The sequence below is a fragment of the Leguminivora glycinivorella genome, chromosome 5, assembly GCF_023078275.1.
Source record: "Leguminivora glycinivorella isolate SPB_JAAS2020 chromosome 5, LegGlyc_1.1, whole genome shotgun sequence".
NCBI lineage: Eukaryota > Metazoa > Arthropoda > Insecta > Lepidoptera > Tortricidae > Leguminivora > Leguminivora glycinivorella.
This window is the reverse complement of record NC_062975.1, coordinates 8,855,940-8,879,589: the sequence shown is the minus strand read 5'-3', so window position 1 is coordinate 8,879,589 and position 23,650 is coordinate 8,855,940. Positions and strand designations below refer to the sequence as shown.

At 33.4% G+C, this 23,650-nt stretch overlaps 2 protein-coding genes across 10 annotated transcripts in view; one reads left to right on the top strand and one right to left on the bottom strand.

Annotated features, from left to right (window-relative positions):
• Window positions 1–23,650, top strand: part of LOC125226328 (microtubule-associated protein futsch-like) — a 67,773-nt gene extending 44,123 nt beyond the window's left edge. For 3 of the 8 annotated variants that reach the window (XM_048130281.1, XM_048130285.1, XM_048130279.1), the window contains 17 exons: window positions 11,641–11,745; window positions 11,933–12,037; window positions 12,131–12,235; window positions 12,329–12,433; window positions 12,534–12,638; window positions 13,096–13,200; window positions 14,664–14,768; window positions 15,088–15,171; window positions 16,114–16,161; window positions 18,136–18,213; window positions 18,445–18,528; window positions 19,042–19,125; window positions 19,883–19,960; window positions 21,338–21,427; window positions 22,158–22,238; window positions 22,810–22,886; window positions 22,969–23,650. In XM_048130281.1, the coding sequence (XP_047986238.1) occupies window positions 11,641–11,745; window positions 11,933–12,037; window positions 12,131–12,235; window positions 12,329–12,433; window positions 12,534–12,638; window positions 13,096–13,200; window positions 14,664–14,768; window positions 15,088–15,171; window positions 16,114–16,161; window positions 18,136–18,213; window positions 18,445–18,528; window positions 19,042–19,125; window positions 19,883–19,960; window positions 21,338–21,427; window positions 22,158–22,238; window positions 22,810–22,886; window positions 22,969–23,418 (1,889 nt within the window). In that variant the 3' untranslated portion in view covers window positions 23,419–23,650. The remainder of the gene's footprint in view (window positions 1–11,640; window positions 11,746–11,932; window positions 12,038–12,130; window positions 12,236–12,328; window positions 12,434–12,533; window positions 12,639–13,095; window positions 13,201–14,663; window positions 14,769–15,087; window positions 15,172–16,113; window positions 16,162–18,135; window positions 18,214–18,444; window positions 18,529–19,041; window positions 19,126–19,882; window positions 19,961–21,337; window positions 21,428–22,157; window positions 22,239–22,809; window positions 22,887–22,968) is intronic. The other 5 variants (XM_048130284.1, XM_048130282.1, XM_048130283.1 and 2 more) reach the window with 5 other exon arrangements.
• LOC125226331 lies at window positions 717–6,376 on the bottom strand. Of its 2 annotated transcripts, XR_007177068.1 has the most exons (7): window positions 5,827–6,376; window positions 4,712–5,151; window positions 4,073–4,331; window positions 3,772–3,937; window positions 2,948–3,143; window positions 2,739–2,860; window positions 717–1,631 (listed from the first exon to the last, which is right to left on the bottom strand). XR_007177068.1 is itself a non-coding variant. In XM_048130288.1 (5 exons), exons 3-5 carry the CDS (start codon window positions 3,042–3,044, stop codon window positions 1,344–1,346), a joined length of 507 nt encoding a protein of 168 aa, XP_047986245.1. In that variant the 5' UTR covers window positions 3,045–3,143; window positions 3,772–3,937; window positions 4,073–4,331; the 3' UTR covers window positions 717–1,343. The 2 variants fall into 2 exon arrangements, 1 of the variants encoding a protein (XP_047986245.1); XM_048130288.1 differs by lacking the exons at window positions 4,712–5,151; window positions 5,827–6,376.

The window sequence follows — 23,650 nt, the reverse complement described above, 5'->3', positions numbered from 1 at the left end:
CGACTATAAGGTGTGCCGTTCTCGAGAATGTTCTCCGTTTACTATGGGCTTTGAGCGAGAACGTTTCCTATACAAAATGGAGAACATTCTCGAGAACGGCACAACATGAGCTACAACACTTTTCATACGGACGTTTGTGTATTTATCCTAGTTACAAAATATACCATTTTATTTTTGTTTTATTCTTATCATTTTAATGTCTCAAATGAAATACTTATGATGTATTTTTTTATCTATTTAACATCTTTAGTTTTGTTTGCCTACCTTTATAATAATTATGGTCATTTCATCACTATAGACTTTGCGACAATTATGACTTGATTAAATTACCTACCTCAATAAAACAATAATAAAATGGTATATTTTGTAACTAGGATAAATACACAAATTTCCACTTTTAAAGAAGAGGTTTAAATTTTGATGGAGTGCGTGTCCCTTTACAACAAGAACCAGAAATACAAACTTAAAAGAAAAGCTTAATGTAAGTATGTAATTAGAATACGTTCTATTTTACAACTAGAATGAACATGTTACAAGAAGAATTATCTTAACCCACAGAAGTGCTAATCAACTCAAGCTTTAACTTTTTACAAAAAGACTTGTGCCGTTTTAAGTATGAATGAGTTTTGACAGTATTCCAGTCTAATTTATACAAGCCAAATTAGTTTTGAAACACATTTATACCTATTCGGAAATAATGGAATGAAAGTGAAATGTAAGTTTCTCATTTATTTTATGCACCAGTTAAAGAAAGTAATTACAAATTCAGAACCTATGAGTATCACTATACAGTATTAAAATTGAATTTAGAACGGAAAACATTTTGACTTATAAGCATATAGGTACATAAATGTGTGAGCTACCAAGATTGATTAGAGCTACAAAGTACCAAGATTCTCTACAAGTCAAACTTAGAATAAATCACGTCAATTGTAAATAGATGGTGCAAATACTTAAGTAGGTACATAAGACCAAATGTCATAGATACAATTTCTGTAGCTTAGTATATTTTTACATTTCAAGAACTTTATAGTCTAAGATCCGTACTAAGCTCGATCTTCACCGACGTGTTAACCAGGTGAAAATAATATTTTATTAAGTAAAATAAGTTTCTGAACATGTCTTACTATGGTAACCTCAATAAAAATGGTCAAGATTATATAAAAAAAAATTCAAAGATTTTTAAAAAATAATCTTGACCATTCATTTTTATTGAGGAGACATGTTCAGAAACTTATTTTCATCTGGTTAACACGTTGGTGAAGATCGAGCTTAGTACGGATCCTATACTATAATAAAATTAAAACGTCTAAGTTTAAAACGTCAACTATATACGGTGGTACCTACTGTATCATACACCGTATGGATTTGATACACTTTTTTTGAATAATTACGTGGAGGTGCTCACACACTTGGGGATACTTGGCGTGAAAAACGTGGTAAATCTTAAACAACAAGTCGAACGTCTTTGCAGCTGAATGCACGTGGTATTTGATATCATGAATAACGATGTATATCTGGGCGAAGTTTTGTAGCGGTCGCTGTATGAGCACGGAGGGTTGCACAGTATCCTTCCGGGCTGCAGCCTTAGCTTTCTGGGCTGCGATTACGCTGTCGATATCTCCGGCGTCCTGCATTAAAAACATAATTTAAAAGTAATGCCATAGTTCCCAGGAATATCCCACTGCTCAGCAGAGGCTCCACTACAAAAATATAAGTTCTTTTTTCTTCATTAAAATATGTACAGCAGAGACTTAGTCATATAGAAAATGGAATTTTAAGGTACACAATAGTTAGTTGTTTTACAAGGGGGCAAAGTTGTTGTTTAACCGCACGTGCCAATATTGAAACCTGAGCAACCGAAAGATTCCAATATTGAACCACTCGCGAGCGTAGTGAGTGGTTCGAAAAGTGGAATCTTGTGCGTTGCGAGGGTTTCAAGGGACGAAGGTTAAACAAACTTTGCCGCCGAGTGAAACACAAAAATGTTCACCACACCAACACGAAGAAAACACTGACTATAAAACATCAAACTAAATCAAAACTATCAATTTATTCAATAATTATGATTCAAAATAGTCATATATATTTCGGTAATTTCCACCAGGAAGCTAAAATTAAAGATATCAAGTGAAATTTTGTTTGAAATTATTTGGCACTCTAGTGGATAAAATGCAATTTTGCTATCTGTTTTTGAATAGCAAAGTAAGCCTTTACCAGTTGGTGTGGTGAAAAGTTTTTAATTTTTCCCTTAATTATTGTAATTAAATAAAGAAGTAACAAATACCAAAACATGGTAAGTAAAATATGACTTCATTATGGTGGCTCTATGGCAACTTTGCATGCCTTACAGTTTACACACGTAGAGTGTGTTTAGTAAAACGTCCCACTTTGTCGGTTACCATTAAGGCGAGGTTTACTTGTATCTTTATATGAATAAACTGACAAAGCGGCTTTATAGCAATCGACAAAGTGGGACGTTGTCCCATGCACACTCACTAGTAATGATTTTCATAAAAAATGAGTGGGAAATATTAAATGGAATACTACTTTATTATGTTCTGGGAACATATTTACCAAAATGAAATATATTGAACTCGCTTGACTCGAAGAGTAAAATAGTAAAACATTAACTGAACAGTTACACAACTTTTATAGTTAATAATATAAATGTATATTAATAATAAAATAAATAGAATAAAACCCTGAAATTTGGATTGGATGCATCTAATACTTACATCTATCTGAACTAATAAGCCCTGGATTGATTCAGTGGTTGAGAATTTGACTTTCCTAGATTTCCGGCCTTTGGGTGGTATTAAAAAATATAGCAGGTAAATCTGCACCGGAATTATTTTGTCTGAAATTAAAAAAAAATTATATGAGACATTAGACTCACACATATTTTCATAAAATGATCAATTATGAATGCATTGTAATTAATTACGTTTTAACGGCCTCTGTATCTTTCTTCGTGGGTAGTGACTCTGCCTATGAAGTACAAGGTCCTGGGTTGAACTTGAATCCCATTTGAATTTGAACATTTTCAAGTTGTCATCCAACAAACTGAATGCTAATGGCTGAATGTGATCTGCTTGTGTGCTCTTTTTCTTTTCGTTCGTTTTTTTGCGTCGTTGTCATTGCTGTGAAAAATAAATTGATGATTGCGATGGCAAGTATACCTACTAAAATAAATATAAGACGCTTTGATTAAGAGAAGTGTTCTAAAGGAAATACGGCGTTTATTTTTAATGTATTTAGTGTAGTAACTGGCCACAGTGGCCACCTTACACCAAAATCATTTTTGGTGTAATGAATTCTGTGACCTATGAAATAAGCTTTGTTCATAGGTCACAGAATTCATTTTAGTATAACATGGCCAGTAATAAAAATCTTATGCTAAAATCAATTCTATTTATATATGTATGAAATTTATCTGTAATATTCATATTCATATATTCATATTCATTTATTCATAAAATTAACAATTTTACATGTCAAAGTTAAAGTTAAATTATCATAATTAGGGTACAATACAATATTACATTTTAAAAATAGAAAATACTCTCAAATAAATTCAATAATTAATTTAAAAAAGAAATAGATGTTGAACAATAATTACAAAAAATAATAATAATAGTATGTGATCGTATTGAACATTAAATTGCATTATTATTATAATATTCTGAGATGTCATAAAAAGCATTAATATAAATTGTATACATATATAAATAGAATTGAGGTGGCTAGTTATTTTGAGGAATGTCTTACCAGAGTATCTACTTTGCTGTCTTTTCAAATGGCCCAGGTTTCAAGAAAATCATGTACAGTTTCAATTGTTTGTGTCTTAATTCAAAGGTGTTATTCCACCTTTCACAAACTTGGTCCCATAGCTCATTATATTTCAGCCAAATAGCGTCGTCATTTGAAGCAGTCCCTGAAATAAAACAAAAAAAAAATTATCGAAACTTCGCTATACTTTGTGAAATCAAAAGGAAAAAAGACAACAGACAGACAGAGTTACTATTGCATTTATATTATTAGTAGGTACGAATATAAGTATGGATTTTACCTTGATTATTTTCCACAGACTCTACATCTGTATCCGAATCCCTATTAGAGCAAGTGGGTTTAAGCCCCTGCACTTTTCTCCTGATATGTACAGGAGATTTCGAACCTTGTCCACTAATTTGCCTTTAGCGGGCACATATTTTCTTGAAGCAGATTTGCATGTTGGCACAGCTTTCATATAGTAGGTATATATACTTTCAGTTGGGAAAAGTGAAACTATTTTTGCAGCTAGCAAATTGAATTCTTCTGGTTTGATGTTGCTGAGGAAAAAAATATTTTGAATAATCTTCATTCATATTTAAGTATTAATACTAATTTTATTATAGAAACCAGACAGAAAACCATCACAACTACCCTTGACGTAAATGCATAATTTTGCTCCCTTGTGAAAGAATATCTAACTCGCACTAGTCGTCAATCCATCTGGATTGACATGCAAGTACAGTCACCTGTAACCTGTAATAATATCTTACGCAATAAAGGCTGCAAAAATATCTGCCACTAATACCTTATGAGACATTGTAAGAGTGTGTAAGATATTTTTGAGGCCTTCGTTGTGTAAGACATTATTGCAGGTGACTGTACCAAGCCTGAAACTACTGCTGTCTGGTCTCCTATAATCCATTAGCTAAGTACTTACTTGTTAACAATAAATGTGTAGTGATATTTCACCAAAACATCAACAATGATGCTTCTTTTTGCGAGTTCAATTGTTTGTATTTTTGATAATAATTTAGAACACTATTTACTTGTGGAGTACATTGGCGGATACTCTTCAATTCAAATTATGGCAGTGAAAGCCTACTTGGTACACTTAAGTAGGAATCCAAATCCAAAGTAATGTCTGTCAGAATAACTGACTGATCTTGATCAACTTGCATCACTTCTATACAGTTTGTTTTCGCTTTAATAACCATTAAATCTTCATTGAAGAAGTATGCAGTTTCAGTATCAGTAACTGAGTCTAAGTAATCTTGTAGTTTACTTTTTAGTTTAATTCGGTGCACAATGTGTTTGCAAAGCTCTTTCAAGTATCATTTAAAACCAAATATTTGAACTGTTCCTTGCTTATGTCATTTTCTGTAAAAAAAATAACTTAAATAATTGGATATCAATGATGAATATCTTATATTGAAGCATATTTGATAGCTATCGCGGAACTCTCCTATGTATATTGAAATGGGAAATGAACGAAATATGTGGATCAAAAACGAATAAATATCTGTAATAACTAAAAATAGCACAAAACTACAATATCATTAAGTCTTGCGGTTGGAGACAGGCTGAATCAAAGTCTTCCACTGCGACATGGTGACAAAATATATTTGAAATTTAAAAACTTCAGAAGACAAATGAACATCTTGATCGACCCCGGAGATGTATGGCAGTTGCAAAATAAATGATTAAGAAGCTTTCGTTATTTTGATTTAAAATTTCACGATTTTCACACATTATTTGAACAAAATGGGACTTCGAGTATTAATATAACTTGTTTTATTTACATTCACGTGTCAAAATGCCCATTGCCTCGTTTTGATAAGATAATACTTAAGTTCTTAATAGTTTAGTAACATACAAATATATCTAGCAAATGAGTAAAAATGTAAATGATGTACTTAGGTAATTTTGTTTAACCTAACATTTAATATGTATCTTGGTAAAACAAAAATGCTTACTTTACGCTTTAAAGAGAAACTATTTTATCTGCCATACCTTTTGATCTGCCAGCGATATTCTAGAAAATACACAACTTACTTTTAAAGTTCTCGACGACTACTGACGGCAAATCCCAGGATACCAATTTGTTTTCTGTGTCTTCTTCCATTATTTTAGTAGGTATACTTGCGATTGCAATCACCAAGTTAATTTTACCACCATAACACTTTCACAGCAATGACAACGACGCAAAAAAACGAGCGAAAAGAGCACAGAACAGTACACGAGCAGATCACATTCGGCCGTTAGCTTGGTTTGTTGGATGACAACTTGAGAATGTTGCCAGTATCAGTTTTTTTTTACCCAATAAATACATCAGTAATCACAAGTCCAACCTAGATAATGTAACTATAGATGGTTAAGCAAAGCATGAGAGTAAAAAATGGCGGCAAATTTGAATAATGTGCTCATACATTGTCGTCCCATAGAAAATTTGAATTTTGTTCTCACGATTTGCTTGACCGTCTATATACAGTCTGGCAAAAAAGAGTAGAAAATAATAGGGGCACCACTGTCTATGTAAAACGTCTTGCATATGGCAACTATTGAATCACTTTGACGTCTCTTTTGTATGAAAACAGTAAGTGTAGCCATGATAAAAAAAATAGTTCAATTTCTACTCTTTTTTGCCAAGCTGTCACATGGGAAAGAGGCCCGAAGATTAGTCTCTTTCCGTCTTAATGCTATTGCACGGCGCGATACGTCGCACAGTGGATCGAAACGGGAAACATTCGGTGTTTTTTGGATAAACTATTTTTAAAAATGCTACCCGACGGCAAATTATGTAAGAAATAAAAGTTGTCATGTAGTATTTTTCAAAATAATGCGTATTTGAGGCAAAATTTAATAAAATCTGTTTTTGTTTTATATGCAACCATAAAATAGGTACCTTATTTCAAGAAAATCTTGGGCGATCCCGCCTTCTAACCTATTGGGCTTTATTTTCCTACTTGTCAAAAGTATAAAATCATGCACCAGTTACTTCTGGAGGGGCCTATTTTTAAGGAAGGCAAAGATCATTGAAAAAAATATTTTTCTTCTTAAGTAATAAAGTGCAGGTACGACAAATGATCGACATTTCTATAAAAAAAAACGACATTTTTAACCTGTAAGCAAATTCCAAAAACGTTTAATTTAGAAATAGTACGTTTTATGAGTAAACATACGTAACTTCATGATAGATAATCAGTATGTAATCTATGTGATTGCACTTGTATGGTTTGTAACGTGTCTTTCTTGGTAGGTACATACCTACACTTGAAAATGCCACGCGTTAAGGCTTAACTTTTTTATATCTAAATGTCAATTGTTCGTTGTATGGTTATTTTTAAAACTGTATGTTTTAAATTATGCGAAAAATACAATAAATTATAGACGATCAAGCAAATCGTGAGAGTAAAAAAACAAGCGAAATTAAAATTTTCCATGGGACGTAAAACCCGCGCCCTTGCAGTTTTCAAATTTGCCGCCATTTTTTATTCTCACTTTTTGCTTGACTGTCTATACTAAGAAATAAACATTTTTTTTATTTACATCTCGTTTGCCTCCTATATTAACAATAATAAAAAAAACTTCTAAAAGTAACTGGTGCATGATTTTAATCAAACTTAAAAATAATGCGTATTTCATTATTTTGATAAACACTAGAAAGGAATTTTCGAAATGTATAAGTACCTATGCAAAACTAAGTAGCAACACGCTAAGTAGCTCTATGCCTTTGTTGTTTTATGAAACGGTTTATTTTTTTATGCCTTTTACAATTATTTCAAAAACATATCAAAAGCGTGGTAGATTGTGTGAAGATTGTTCGCTAAACCATTCTCCAAGATTATCGGGTAAAAAATGAATACAGCAACACTGCTCATAGCAAAAAATGCAACTTCTTGAGACAAGATTTGTAAATTTTGTTGCAAGAACTATAGTATGAATTTTCTGAGATGAACTTTTCGGTTTTGCCCTAATCTGCTAAACAAAGGCCTTTGTTTCTATTATTCGCCGCGGTTAGCTCCCGTTTCCACAGCACGTGCTAAAGTCTCAGTGTAGTTAAAAAGCAACTATCATGATAGCAACAAGGTTCAAATTTATTAAACAGTTTGCAGTGTGCAGGTAACTTTTTTTGAAGATGACAAAACGTGTTATCTCCGAAAGGGCTTTTTATGGATTTGAACCTTATTGCTATCATGATAGTTGCTTTTTAACTACACTGAGACTTTAGCACGTGCTGTGGAAACGGGAGCTAACCGCGGCGAATAATAGAAACAAAGGCCATTGTTTAACAGATTAGGGCAAAACCGAAAAGTGCATCTCAGAAAATTCATACTATAGCAAGAAATAATATCTTGGAGCAATAATGCTTTTGCTTTCGAAGGTCTTGATTTAAGATTCAAATATTTCGACTGTCTTGAGACAAAAACGATTTTTTCCGTAACATAGGTAAGTATATATAGGTATACAATACAATTACATGCAAACAGACGAAGTATTTAATCCTCGCTATGGTTTGTACAACGCATACACCGTGTTTCACTTAACACTAAAAACCTGAAAACAGTTTGTTCAGAATCGAGAGTAGAATCGATTGAGCTATATCTTGATGGGGGTAATATTTTTATTTAAATTAGTATTATTAGTTATTTTTTACGTGCCCATTCTATTGTACTCGTAATACAACATTGTGTATATCGCATTGCTAGAGGTTGTTTACCTTTTTTCAGTATTTAGGGGTATTAATACTGGCTGGTTACATGGACGATTATTTTTTCCGCTACTAGTTTGACGTTGTTTGTCAGTTCAATCTTAATGTTTATCATAAGTCATAACAAATTCAACTCTTACCTAATTACAACCTTGTCATTTTGAATATTGAGTTTATTTGCTTACTGCGATTACCTGTCCAATTTGAAGTTTACTGTGACAAAGCTTTAAAGTGTTTTACATTGACATCTTAGCTGTCTATTGGTAAACCTTATGTCGTTGCAGTAACGTACACAAATAAATAGTCTTATGGTTTATGATGGTAGTTAGCAATTATTTTATTGAGTGTAGAGCTAAAAGTCAAGTAGAGCTGTACAGAAAATTAAAAATTCAATTTAAAAAAAAGTAACGATCAGATTAAAAAATGAATACTCTAGATGAGTTTAAAAAAATAAAAATCAGTTGGGGTGTCTGAGGTTTTGAGTGATACCGGAAACACCGTGTATAAGCCAATATTTAGGTATATAGATTGCGGTGCCGGTACAATCTTCAGTACCAGACTAAAATGTCCGGTACCTGCGTCGTACCGGGAATTCCCGCTACTTCGATACTTTTCAGTACCTACTAATTGTTTTTCCAGCAAACATTACTAAAACCCGTGACAAATGCTTTGCTTGCTTCTTATCATACAAATTTATAGTCTATAGTAATACTGAGTGTGGGTGTTGTTGTCTATAGTAGTATTTGTAGTCCTTAGTCATATTATATATTATTACATTCTTCATTGTTAATTTAACTGAATCTTGAGTGAAACTAGTAATATCTTCTACCGAGAAATATATTAGGTACTTGCTTTTAGGATTTCTGATTCTTGATTGTTAATTTAGCCGAATCTTGATTGAACTAGTAATATCTTCCACCGAGAAATTATTTCCTTTTAAAATGTCTAAATTCTTGATTGTTAATTTAACTGAATCTTGAATAAAACTAGTAATATCTTTTACCGAGAAGTATATTATTTGTTTTGAGATAATCTTAATTCTTGATTGTTAATTTAAGTGAATCTTGAATAAAACTAGTAATATCTTCTACCGAGAAATACATTACTTGCTTTTAGAATGTCTAAATTCTTGTTTGTTAATTTAATTGAATCTTGAATGAAATTAGTAATATCTTTTAATACCGAGAAATATATTACTTTCTTTTAGATTGTCTTAATTCTTGGTTATTAATTTAACTGAATCTTGAATGAAACTAGTAATATCTTCTACCGAGAAATATATTACTTGCTTTAAGATTTTTTAAATTCTTGATTGTAAATTTAACTAGATCTTGAATGAAACTAGTAATATCTTTTACCAAGAAATATATTACTTGCTTTAAGATTTTGTAAATTCTTGATTGTAAATATAACTAGATCTTGAATGAAACTAGTAAAATCTTTTACCAAGAAATACATTACTTGATTTTAGAATGTCTACATACTTGGCTGAATATTTCAATAATTCTTGGGTGAACTAAATAATATCTCCTATCAAGTAATATATTACTTGCTTGAATACTTTTCAGTTGTTCATTTGAGATTTAAATGTAATCTTGAGCTAAGTTTGACTCTATATTGGCACAAGAATGAATTCTTAAATCAAATCTGTTTAATCATTCTTCAGGTGAGAAATAAATTAGTTTTGATTTGAGATATAAATTTTGACTCAAATAATATTTGCTTTCATCCAAGATTTTCGGTCTTGAATATGAAGAATTTTAAATTTTTGAAACGTTAGTGAGATTATCTTATTTCAAGATATATATATTTGAGATCAAGAAATATTAGGTGAAACACATCTGGTTCTTGTTTCAAAAAACCATTTTTTTCTGTGTACATACAAACATGAACGCTGAAAACAATACACTCTTTTTTTGGGGCAGTCGTGTAAAAAGCAGGTGAATCTGGTAATAAAGATGATTTACCACCTGTGGAACTACTGGAAGCAGTGATAAACGCATTTTTTTGCCTTGTAGTTTCCTCGCTATAGTGAGGGGAAAAGTTTTGTGTTACACTCGGGTGCAAATGTATTTTACTTCTCGTGTGTTAAAAAACTCGCAAGTTCAGGATTCTACTCTCGAACCACTCGCTTCGCTCGTGGTTCACCTATAGAATCCTTACACTCGCTCGTTTTTCAACTCCACACTCGGCGTTAAACTCGGTGTTGGTCATGATTAGAGAAGCATCTGAGCACCTTTCCAGGTTGCCTCATGGACCTACTCCAAAATCCTGCCAGCTCTTGGACCATAATCATTGCAAAAAAACACTTCAGTCCTTTAGTACATGATCCTCTTGACACGGCGGCAAGTGATTGGAGAGTCGAGTAGGTAGATAAGATAGGTACTTCCCTATGGGCGTATCGGTTTTATAAACACACATACAACAAGTAGGCGCGAAAAATTTATACTTACTTTTCTATGATTCAAATTCACATCATATTTTATTTTTCTAATATTCAACTAGGTAGATAAAAAAAGTGAAAAACAACAACATAATTATTTTTAAACAAATTTAAAAAAAAAACGGAGCTGGGTCTCGAACCTGAGATCTCAAAAATGCAAGTCAAATACTCTAACCCCTGAGCCAAAAAACGAGGTGCCGCCGCCTCGAAATATTGAATCATATTCAGTTATGGTTACTCGGCAATGTAATTAATTATTATCTCACTAGACGGCACTTTTAAACATTGAAAATAGCGCCATCTGTAAATAACTCGAAAACTAAGAGGTACCAGCGACGATAACTCGCGTTTAAGTAGGCCATGTAGCGATGTACTGAGTTACCAATCTTTCTTGATTTATCTATGGTATAGACAGATAAAGTCTAAGAAAAATACGTACCTCAGTACCATACAGAAAAAGGAACGGTGACCTAGATGGCATTACACCTTTGGGGTACGCTCAGCTAGATGGCGCTAATATTATTATTTGACATTTTAACACATATCAAGATAAGAATATGGGCCAAATTGTCAAAACTGAGGTCCAAAAGTTTTAAGCCTGTGTCCAGAGATGGCAGTCTATGCACTGTGATTACACATTTTACTTCGACAGTAACTCTCTATAATACTCGATCCTCTTTGTTCTATGTAAACATATCATTGTTTTGATTTTCAGATACATTGAATGTCTCTAAAAATATTAACGTTTCTATGAATGAAAGTGGAATAAAGAAGAAAAAGAAACATTCAATGTCAGAACCCGCTGAAGAAGAGACGAAAGGTAAATTAATGTATTTGTAATTTTTTTTATTGTCCTGATGTAGTGTCCCACTGCTGGGCAAAGGCCTCCTTTCGCTTCTTCCACTCAACCCTGTATTTGCGTCTGTATTTGTATTATTCAATTAAAAGTATGACACATTACTTTATCTTTGTATTCTGTGTAAACTTATAATTGTTTTGGTTTTCAGATACATTGAATGTCTCCAAAAATGTTAATGTTTCTATGAATGAAAGTGGAATTAAGAAGAAAAAGAAACATTCAATCTCAGAACCCGCTGAAGGTGAGACTAAAGGTAATTTTAATTTATTTATATTATTAAATAAAGTAACCAAATTCATTTATCTCTTTTTATTTTGTATAAACTTATCATTGTTTTGTTTTTTAGATACATTGAATGTCTCGAAAAATGTTAACGTTTCTATGAATGAAAGTGGAATTAAGAAGAAAAAGAAACATTCAATCTCAGAACCCACTGAAGGTGAGACTAAAGGTAATTTTAATTTATTTATATTATTAAATAAAGTAACCAAATTCATTTATCTCTTTTTATTTTGTATAAACTTATCATTGTTTTGTTTTTTAGATACATTGAATGTCTCGAAAAATGTTAACGTTTCTATGAATGAAAGTGGAATAAAGAAGAAAAAAAAACATTCAATTTCTGAACCCGCTGAAGATGAGACTACAGGTGATTTTTTTTTTCATACTAAAAAGTTAGAACTGTATAAGCTAGGTACCCAACCTATTTTTGTTCTGTATAAACTTATTATCATTGTTTTGATTTTCAGATACATTGAATGTCTCCAAAAATGCTAACGTTTCTATGAATGAAAGTGGAATAAAGAAGAAAAAGAAACATTCTATATCAGAAGCCCCTGAAGAGGAGGTTAAAGGTAATAGGCTAATTTCCTATACTTAAAATAAAATATTTTATGCAGTGCACGAAATAAAACACCACATAATTAGAAGAAATATGTTGACTGTAGTTATGTTTAAACATAATTTCTATTTAATAAGTCAAAGAGAAAGATATAAAGTTAATGAATTGACCGTGACGTCACTCCTCAGTATTTCATAGTAATTCCCTATTAGCAAATCGTTTTGACAGTTCTTGAAAAGAAGCTGATTTGACTAGTAGGAAACTAGCCTATTGTAATGATTTATTTGATAAGTGCAACTAAGTTATTTCTGTTCTGTATAAAAATTGTATTGATGATGATAAAAATTGTGGTGGTGCTATGCATAAAAGCCTTATTGCTTTAGGTACAATAAAGACATTTTCATTTAAGTTTTCAATAGGAATTCGTCTTGCAAAAGAATGCCACTAAATATCATTGTCTTGTTTTTCAGATATCTTGAACGTCTCGAAAAATGTTAACGTTTCATTGAATGAAAGTGGAATGAAGAAGAAAAAGAAACATTCTATATCAGAACCCGCTGAAGAAGAAACTCAAGGTAGTTACTATAAAGCAAAGGGTTACTGTCAAAGTAAAATATGTAATCACAGTGCATAGACTGCCATCTCTCGACACAGGCTTAAAACTTTTGAACCTCAGTTTTGACAATTTGGCCCATATTCTTAGCTTGATATGTGTTAAAATGTCAATTAATTTTAGTAGGAGGTAGGGCATAGCGAATGATATTCCGCTTTGTGTGGTAGGGCACAGCACAGCGGATATCGTCTCGCTCGAATCTAGAGCAGAGCCCAACTGGGGTAGTACCTCCGCCTTACAGAAGACCGCAGCCAAATAGCACTAGACCCTACTCATAGTGTTGTGTTCCTGTCGGTGAGTAAGGCTGCCAGAGCTCAACGAGGGTGCGGTGTGCTGATGACGGGAGGACTTACGGAACTAACTTGTTCCGTTTATTGTCCTTTGAGTCGTCGGCAACCCGAACCCTCCTTAGAACTTGTACACTCCTTTTTGCTGTGTACTTAACACAGCAAAAGGGAATGTACAAGTTTCTAATGGGGTGGCAACGCGCATGTGACACTGTTTGAGTTGCAGGCATCCATAGGTTACGGTGACCGCTTTACATCAGGCGGGCCGTATACTTGTTTGCCACCGACGTAGTATAAAAAAAAAATATTAATATTAGCGCCATCTAGCCGAGCATCCCCCGAAGGTGTAACGCCATCTAGGCCACCATACCTATTTCTATGTGGTTCTGTAGGCCTACACATTATTGCCGCGAGAGTATGTCGTCACGAGATAGATCACACGTCTTCTTTTAACTGTATCAATGACATAAGGACGGGTAGTCTATCTCGCGGCGACATACTCTCACGCCAATCATGTGCCAGGCCTACTACAGACAGAGGTACGTTTTTTTCTTAGACTGTAGCTGTCTATACGGAGTTACATATGTCTTTGCTATAAAGTCTACTTTCATATTTTACCCGTATGTCTTTGTATGTGAATCGACTTTATTTATTTTAAACGCGAGGTCATTTTATGCGATAGACGCAGCGTCGAATGCAAGCGACCACATAGTGTATGAAAAGTGACAATGCGCTTACAGTAAGCGGCCGTACCATTATCTCAACATTGCGTTGTAGTACTTATAGTTATATACTCTTTTTTTTGTTACGCACGCCATGTTTACCTTTGATTGTGACACCATGCCTTTACACGTATTAGCTTGTACTTTATTATATGTCAACAATGTTGGTAAACCTTAATGAATAAAGTAAATAAATAAAAAATTGCATGCGCTCAACGCTGTGCCATATTGTGAAGACTCGAAGACCTTGACGCTAAACGCTAGCTCCGAAAATCTCGGCCCAAGCCCTCCTACAACTACACTTGCAACACTGTACATCAGCCCTAAGGGCCGTGTCTTTTTTTTCTTTATGGCATCCCTCATGTTGGTATTATTGGTTCATTCATTGTCTATTGTTAATGCAAACTTTTTTTTAGATACTTTGAACATCTCTAAAAATGTTAACACATCTATCAGCGAAAGTGGAAAGAAGAAGAAAAAGAAACATTCTATGTCAGAACCTACTGAAGAGGAATCTCAAGGTATTTATAATCTCCATATATTTTTAAACTTTAGCAGTTTCATGTGATCAGACTACCCCTTTTGGGAATACAGACTATATATGTATGTTATTTAACCTACTCGTTGAGCTTCATTTTATAATTTTAACATGAATCAATTGCCCAATTATTGTGATTGAAACACCGCGAATATAACACCTACATCATCATTCGCCTGCCCTTATGCCAGTCATTTGGGGTCGGCGCAGCATGTCCTTCTCTTCCATACCCCCATACCTCTCTATCACCCGCGACCTCATAACAACTACATAAAAAATATAATACGTTATATCTTTTCTAGTAGTTCCTGAAACTGAATATAATGATGACAAAACAAATAAAAAGAAGAAACGCAAGTCCTCCCTAGCTGCTGAACCTGAAAGTAGTAAGTATAAACTAATTACAAAACTACATCAGTATCACCTATATTGACAGCCTCAATGGTCCAGATGTCATTTTAAACGTCCAACTTTGATGAAATTATGGCGTTGACTCAATCCTTACAGACCTGCGTGCGTAGCCGAATGCACTAACGCTCACGAAACGAAACGCTCGTAGATATCTATCTCTATCGCTCTTGCGTATTGGCGCGACAGAACCAGACTACCTTTCGCCTTTCGCGACGTTTCGTTTTCGTTGCGCGTCGTAGAAATGCCATTCGGCTACGGGGCCTGACTCTATTCAAAAATGAGTTTTTCTGTCCCTCTCATTTCATAATTTTCTGTTCTACACAGCGTTTATTTTTAGATTACTGGTTTGTAATGGTCAATTATAAAGATTAACCCTTAAATGCATGATTTTTTTCTTTTAGCTAGAAATTAATAATGTGATAGACAATGGTTTTCTGACTCTAGGAAAAATAATAAAAAAATATTTAACATCGATTTTAATACTAAATCAGTGTTAGAAGTAAAATAGGCTAAATCTTACTTATATAAATATATAATTATAAGTAAAATTTATAAGAAAACTTTTACTACTATTAAAAAGGTACACTATTTGAGAAACCCCTATGATAAAATGATTAAACATAAAATAGTTACTAACTCTGAAAAAATCTGCCTGAATCATGTACTAAAAATCACCATCATCCAGTTTTTTCACACTTTTCCGCCATTTTTTCTTAAATGGTTGGAAATAATGTTTTTATTTAGTAATTGAGATGTAGGATCTAAGAAAAATAAATAAAAAAGTACAGCTTATATTTTGGCTATAAACTAGCCAAAATATACATACATTGTAGCCAAATGGCAACAATATGCATTTAAGGGTTAACATTGGCTTATAAATATTTATATTAATTTGTTTAAAACTATTTCTTTTTCAGGTGACCTCTTCTTCATAGATACGACTGGAACCTTATTGGATAATAAAGGTAGGTGCTTTTAATATATGTTGTAAACTTTATGTTAAGTTAAAGTCAATTTTAAACCGCTTATTTGATTATAGATGAATTTTACGAGCTCAATGATCCGCCGTTAAATATCTTGTACAAAAGCAAAAAGAAGGAATACAAGGCAAATATAATTATAAATCGAAATAAAACTGAACAAAACGGTAGTGGAAGTGTTTCGATACCATATTACTAAAATATTTTTTCCTTGTAGTGTGTGCCAGTTGTAGTATGTAGATTATGTAGAATATAATTTGTGCTATATGTAGAAATATAATACACGACTATTGTTCATACTAATGTACTGAACATTTGGCAATGTAGAATTACTCGATTTCCAGCAAATCTTCTGAACATAATCCCCTTATTCATAAACGTACACTAAAGTTATCAAGCCGATAAAGTTCGTTTGTCCCTTTCTATCACACCAATACGTCGGAAAGGGACAAACGAGCTATATCGGCTTGATAACTTTAATGTATGTTTATGAATAAGGGAGTTAGCATTTTTCTGTGAATGCATGCATCCTTTACCTTTGACATGTTGTGTTTTTAATTTAATTACTTTTTAGGGTTCCGTACCAAAAAGGTACAACAGGAACCCTTATGGTGCGACTCTGTCCGTCTGTCTGTCCGTCTGTCACATTCCTAAATATCTCAAGAACTACTAATGCTATCAACTTGAAATTTGGAATAGTTGTGAACATTGTAAACCTCTACAAATAGAAAGTATAATTTTTTTTAATATATTAATTTTAATTGTAGAAAATGGCCAAAATGAAAGGGGGGCAAACTGTAAATTTCAAGTTACTAGGTCAAGTGGGGTATCGTTGGAAAGAGCTCAAATTGAACGTAAATAAGCTCTTCTCCTCTTCTTCAACCTAGCGTTTTCCCGGCCTAGCGCCAGGGTCCGCTTTCCTGCTCAGCCTTCTCCACTTTGCCCGGTCTTCGGCATCCTGAGGTGAAAGATTGTTCTCTTCCATGTCCGCTGTCACGACGTCCAGCCAGCGCTTCTTAGGCCTACCGCGGCCGCGTGACCTAGGGCCTTGGACGATGAGGTTGAGGCATCTGTTTCCGACGTAGTCTACCGTAGTAAATTGAACGTAAATAAGCTATTTTTTATAATTTTTTTGTTGTGGAAAAAGAAAGAATTTTGAAGGAAAATGTAAAAAAAATACCGTTCCCCCCCCTTATCTTCGAAGTTTACTAACGAAAAATTATGAAAATTTTAGTAAACATTGGTTTTATGCTATATATTACAGGAAAAATATAATCGTGTTTGTATTTTGAATACTTTTTTTTTAATTCACAAAAAACTTTTCAGATTTTTACTTTCAATTTACCCACCCTTGCGGATGTATATCGTACTTCAAATTAATACGAGATGTTACGTAAACCATCTTCTGTCCAATAAAGTAAAAACTGTTTAAATCGGTTAACATTATAAAGAATTATCCCTGAAAAACCAGGTCGCGCAAATTAGTTAGCAAATTGACCGGGAGATGGCGCTATACACTATAATACTCATTAGTGCCTATACTTTTGTCTTCTAGTCAAGTCATTAGAGTTATATGAAAATATGAGATTATTTTTACTAGGTAGTTTGAAAGAAAGTTTGTACGGAACCCTCGGTGGGCGAGTCCGACTCGCACTTGGCCGGTTTTTTTTTCTAAGTTACTGGCAGAATACCAGCGATGTGGCTTGCCACATCACAACGCTGAGCCAGCGCCTTTTGTACCACGACACATGTTTCTTTATAATTTTGTTTCTTTTTTCTTTGGTTAGTTAAGTTAAGCGGTGTACTCACATTTCTTTTTTCCTGTTTATTATGTAAGCCTTTATATAATTGTGTTGTGGATACGAATAAAGTTATTTATCTATCTATCTATCTACTACCCATATTGTATGACGCGTTACTACTGATAACATGTTTATTACTTTTTTTATATTTCCACAGAAAACACTGCAGAATCAAATCCGCCCATAACGCCCAAAAGCGAAAAGAAGAAAAAGAAACAAAAGTTAGAAGCATTAGGTAAATACAGATTTAATAATATAATGTTTCAACACCATATTTTTTTACCACTTCCACCAAGTAATTGCACATGGAGCACAAGAACACGTTTTATGATAGAAAGTCACATAGTGGATATAATTCTATTTAATTTTTGTTTAAAAATATTGAGGAGTAGGTATAAATGAATACAGTATAAATATAAATAAATAGTTTCCAAACGTATCTTAATTTAATAATTTAACGTTTCAGTTCCCGACGACGATTCAGATGGAGCCCCAGAAGAAACCCCGTATCAAAGTGAAAAGGCGTCCGAAATAGACTTGCAAACTATAGGTAAGTACCTAATTTATCTACAACTACATATTAGAATAGGCTGTTCATGAACTGACTGATCGAAATGCTACCTATAATAGGTATATAGTATATGTAGATAATGTTACTGTTCTTCTTTCGCCAGAGTGCAGTACTAGCACAAACTGCAAACCGTAACTAACTAGTCTAAATCCTATGTCAGACAGTATAATTAAAACATATTTTCTCAAACATGCAATGAAATATTGTCTTTACGTTCCTTAAAATGGGCTGGGAAGTATCGCTTTTTGGGCGCAACAGCTCGAGAGGACTGTAAAGGGATTTCATATTATTTTTCAGGCCTAGGCCTGCAAAGTAACTTTTTTTTATAAAATATTGTCCTTTAGAGCATTTTTATTTTATTTCATTGTATGTTTGAGAAAAGCACTGTACATGCCTCGGCGTGAAAACGGATTCCCGGCCTCGTATCCCTATCCGGCCGGAAATCCTCATTTTCCCGGCCTCTGATGTAATGTACTATTTTTTGTATTACAGAAAATGTTAGTGAAGAAGGTAGTGCCAAGAAAAAACATAAAAAGAAGAAGAAAAAGAAATCGGCGCCCGCTTCTGATGAATTAGGTATGTTTGTCTTAAATAAATATACTAAGGAATATGGGGTTGAGAACTGTCAAAGGTTTTTATGGAGGGCGCCACTATTATAGGTAAACCTAGCTGTTTCTATATTTGGATTAAATAATTAACTTTGGGCCACCATATTTAACCTCTCGTATGCCAAAATACAGATCTGTGCGAGAATTTAAATTTATTATAATATTAATAATTGTGTCGCTTAACTTCAAACCTGGGTAAATCCATTCTGCTTTAAGGTTGAATATATAAAAAATATAATATGATCTGAAAGATAATCAACCTTACAGCAGAATGGATTTACCCAGTTTTGAAGTTAAGCGACACAATTTATGTTGTCACTTGTCACGAATAAATGATTTCTATTCTATTCTATTATTTTTAAATCTCAAGTTACTTTTTCAATCATTTATCAAATTTGACATGCGGCATACGAGCGGTTAACGTAGCGATGACAGGTAAACCCTATGCTAGCGCCATCTGTAAAATAATTCCAAATTAATTATATATCCAATTTAAAACTACTGTAAGCCACTTCTAACTTGGGAAAGGTATTTCTAATCTCCCACTATTAAACATTACATGAATGGCAGAAAGCACAGAAATGACGTACCAAATCCACTTCACCGAGAAAGTAAGTGGCTGTACTCGGTTTATCACTAAATTAATTATTTAGTTCGATAACGAATAAACAACTTTTCAGCTAAGAAAGCATTAAATTGATTACAACTTTTATCTTTGATTTTAGGTGAAAACTTTGCTGCTTCTGACTCTAAGAAACGCAAGCGGAAATTGTCTAATGCGGAAAATTCTCAAGAATCTAGAGGTATAGTGCTAATTTCTAATTATTCTATATTTCGTAGCCAGATCAAACCTCGGCGAATCCTCACGCCTTCGCCATAGCATATAACTATTGCACTTGCTTGCAAAATTTCACAAGATCTATTTGAGAAATAAGTTAATTTCTAGACATACGGAACATGGAGACCAGACCAGCCATTATGTCCTTCTGTCTAAAGCTTTCTTGAATTTACTTGACCTATATACGTTAATGTTCAACGTTTAGAGTAAGATAAAAGTTTTAGAGTAGGATAAAAGTTGCATATTTCAAAATTGTTAATAATATAATTGCATGAAGTGGCCCGTAGCTGTCTTGTTATGTCGTATTTGTAAAGAAAATTCCTACGACAAATACATACGACTTAAGATTCGTTGTATTACAAAAGAGAGCCATTCGTTCTATTTACAACTTAGGAACACGTGAATCAGTAAGAGAACTCTTCAAAGAAATTAATATCTTAACTGTAGCTTCCCAATACATTTATGATAGTATAATTTATGTTGTTAAGAATTTAGACTGTTTCACTAAAAATTCTGATATCCATAATTATAACACTAGAAACAAAAATAAGCTTGCCATAAAGAAGTTTCGTGTCCGTAAAGTACAGAAGTCATTTGTTGGTCAATGCATTCATTTTTATAATAAGTTACCTGACACTGCTTTGAGATTACCCCTCCCAGCTCTTAAGAACTACTTAAAAAAATCATTGATGTTAAAGGCTTATTACAGAGTCGAGGACTATTTGACAGACAAACATGCATGGCCCGAACCAGAAACTACAAAAAACGAATAGCAATTAAAATAATTGTATTATGTATAGAGGACACAGTTCAGATAAGAAAGCACATCAAATATTTTATATTTTATGTTGTGTATGTAAATTACATATTTAATGATATTGAGATTCATATTATCTTTTTCTTCTGTGACAATTTGATATGTTTTCTCTGAAGAAGAACGACGTATTAGTAAGCAATAATATAATTTATTGAAATTAATTTCCATAGAGTACCTAGTCTGTTCATATTCTTTGATGAATACTTTTGCATGTTAAATTGTATCTTGTTATTTAATGCATGTTAGTTAATAAGATGTAATGTTTTGAAAAGAAGTTGCCCGCCGAGTTTCTTGCCGGTCCCATAGTGGATACCCCCCTCCCAACTGAGGGGGGACTGAAATCTTCTCGAGGCTGAGGCGTAGGGTTAGAGCCGGCGTAGCTTTATTTGACGTTCATATGCGCATTGTAATATGCCTACTTGAAAAATAAATATTTCATTTTCATTTCATTTTCATATTTCATTTTCATTTCATTTCATTTTCATTTCATTTTCGTAGTTAATCTTCATGACTTTTTCATTGCAGATGTTCAAGAGAGCGTGGAACAGCATAATCAATTGGCCGGCAGCAAGAAAAAACGCAAAATCTCGCATAATGACGATAACAACACGTCAGGTAAGAAGTATTATCATTCACTAGATATTTTATTGTCAGTGGTTATTACACATTGACATCTGCCCCGCAATTTTATTGATGGTGATGATGATAAAAACTATCGTATGTACTCTGTATATGAAAATATCAAGATAAGATAAAAGACATTTATTCATGACAATCACATAATATGAGTTTATGAAAGTTTGCAAGGCATGTTATGTAGCACTTGGCATTATCGATTACGAATATACGTAATATAATTATAATATATTTAACATGATATAAATTTAATAAACTATATATCGTCAACTCCGCGTCGGCGGCAGAAAGTCTGGACCAAGCAAAGAGGCTTGTATTGCAAGCCATAACTCATTTTGGGTCATGGCGCCAACCAAGTTTATTAAGCTAACTAGCCATTTAATAAGCTATTCTTGGATTTGGAGGGAAAATAAGGCACATCCCACGCAGGTAGAATCGCAGGCATAACTTAATATTGAAATAAATTACAAGTAAACTTGTGCGCGCAAATTTTACCAATATCGGTTCAACCGTTTAGATGTGAAAATATTATAAAATGGAAATGTATTCACAGAAATAACGTGCAAATCAGTTTTATTTTTGGTGTGGCACGTGCACAGTGAGCTGCAAAAATGCATGGCGAATTTATCAATGAATTCATTCATAATTTCTCCATGCAATTTCGCAGCCAGTGAGCTTACAAGCACTTAAATTATTGTTATTATTTCAGGCTCGAGTGAATCGAAAAATGCTAAGAAAAAGAAAAAGAAACATCTTGATGTTGATTTCCAAGATACGGCATTTACATCAGGTACTTTGACAAATTATTATTTGCATAAACATATTTTATGAAGCCGTTTGCTTATAATCGTATTTAATCCTTTCGCTGATTGTGTTACGCCTGTCTACGCACTGTCACTGAATATACATATACAGTCTGGCCAAAAAGAGTAGAAATTAAAAAGTGGCAACATTGTAGTATCATCCCTTTCAAATCGATACTTGTGAGTAAACGGGACGACACTACGATGTTCCCACTTTTTAATTCCTACTCTTTTTCGTCAGACTACTACGTGCATGTATTTTTGGTGACAGTGATGACCTGTCGACGTACTATCACCGAAAGGGTTAATAAGGAGGTAAACTGATATATTTTCCGCCAGGGTGCGCCACTATAACCGGATCATGTCAGTATGTCACTGTCCAATCGGAACTCACATAAGTACATTTTTTCCGAGTAGTTTCTGCCTTTGCAACACATGCTGTACAACGGTTGCTGTGGCGACATCTATCCTAACCTTTCAGTGTGTCTCGGTGTTGATTTACATCTTGATTTTATATGGCTAGTATTTCCAGTTTTATATAATATTGTTAATTTACAGAAACGACTGAAACACAAGGTAAGAAAAACAAGAAGAGAAAACATAGAGATGATGACGGCGATAACAAACAGACAAAGGTAAAACATTGTTTCTATGAAGAACTTTATTTTTTACAGTTTTTATAGACCATGTTGATTCTAGCATATATTATTTTTTCAGGTTAAAAAGGACAGTTCGTTCCAAGAAGTTCACGTACCGCGTCTTCCAGATCATATCCTTCAACAACTAGATGACAAGTCCAGAAAGAACGAACCATCTAAAGTTATAGCTACATCAAATTTCATTGTCGAAAATGCCAGACAGAAAAGAGCAAAACCTTCAAACTATTTAGAAGAAAGTATTTACCTCGATGAAAAATCCCCACTAAGTAAAAAACAAAAGCAACGCATCAAAAAACCTAAAGTGTTACCATTTATACCCACTGCTTCGATATCAGACAGCGGATATACAACAAATTTCAAAATTAACAAGGTGTCACAAATTGCAAGATTTGAAGCAGAACCGGTCGTGTTTTCCAAAGAAACTTATTTGCAAAAGAAAAATATTAAAAAATTAGGAACTTATGATCGGTACAAAAAGCAAATGCATCAAAAAATGTCTAAATTTTAATGACATAAGTGCCAACTGTGTCAACACACGGTGCAGCAAGGGTCATATTACAGCCATACAGCGGACGCTGGCGTCACAGTGTCTGCAAAAGTCGCATCATGTTATTTTCTATTTAACGTTAGGTCAGAATCGAAATGATTGATATTACGGAATTATAAGTTATTTGCACTCTGTACTATAACAACCTTGTCTTTCATCAGTTTGTTAATATCATGTTCCATTGTTGACAATT

Coding starts and splice junctions, on each gene's coding strand:
- LOC125226331 (XM_048130288.1), bottom strand. CDS start 3,044: ATGTTCAAATTCAAATGGGATTCAAGTTCAACCCAGGACCTTGTACTT. Junction 2,861..2,947: donor GATACAGAGGCCGTTAAAAC/GTAATTAATTAC, acceptor TTTTAATTTCAG/ACAAAATAATTCCGGTGCAG. Junction 1,632..2,738: donor GCTTATTAGTTCAGATAGAT/GTAAGTATTAGA, acceptor TTTTTAATGCAG/GACGCCGGAGATATCGACAG.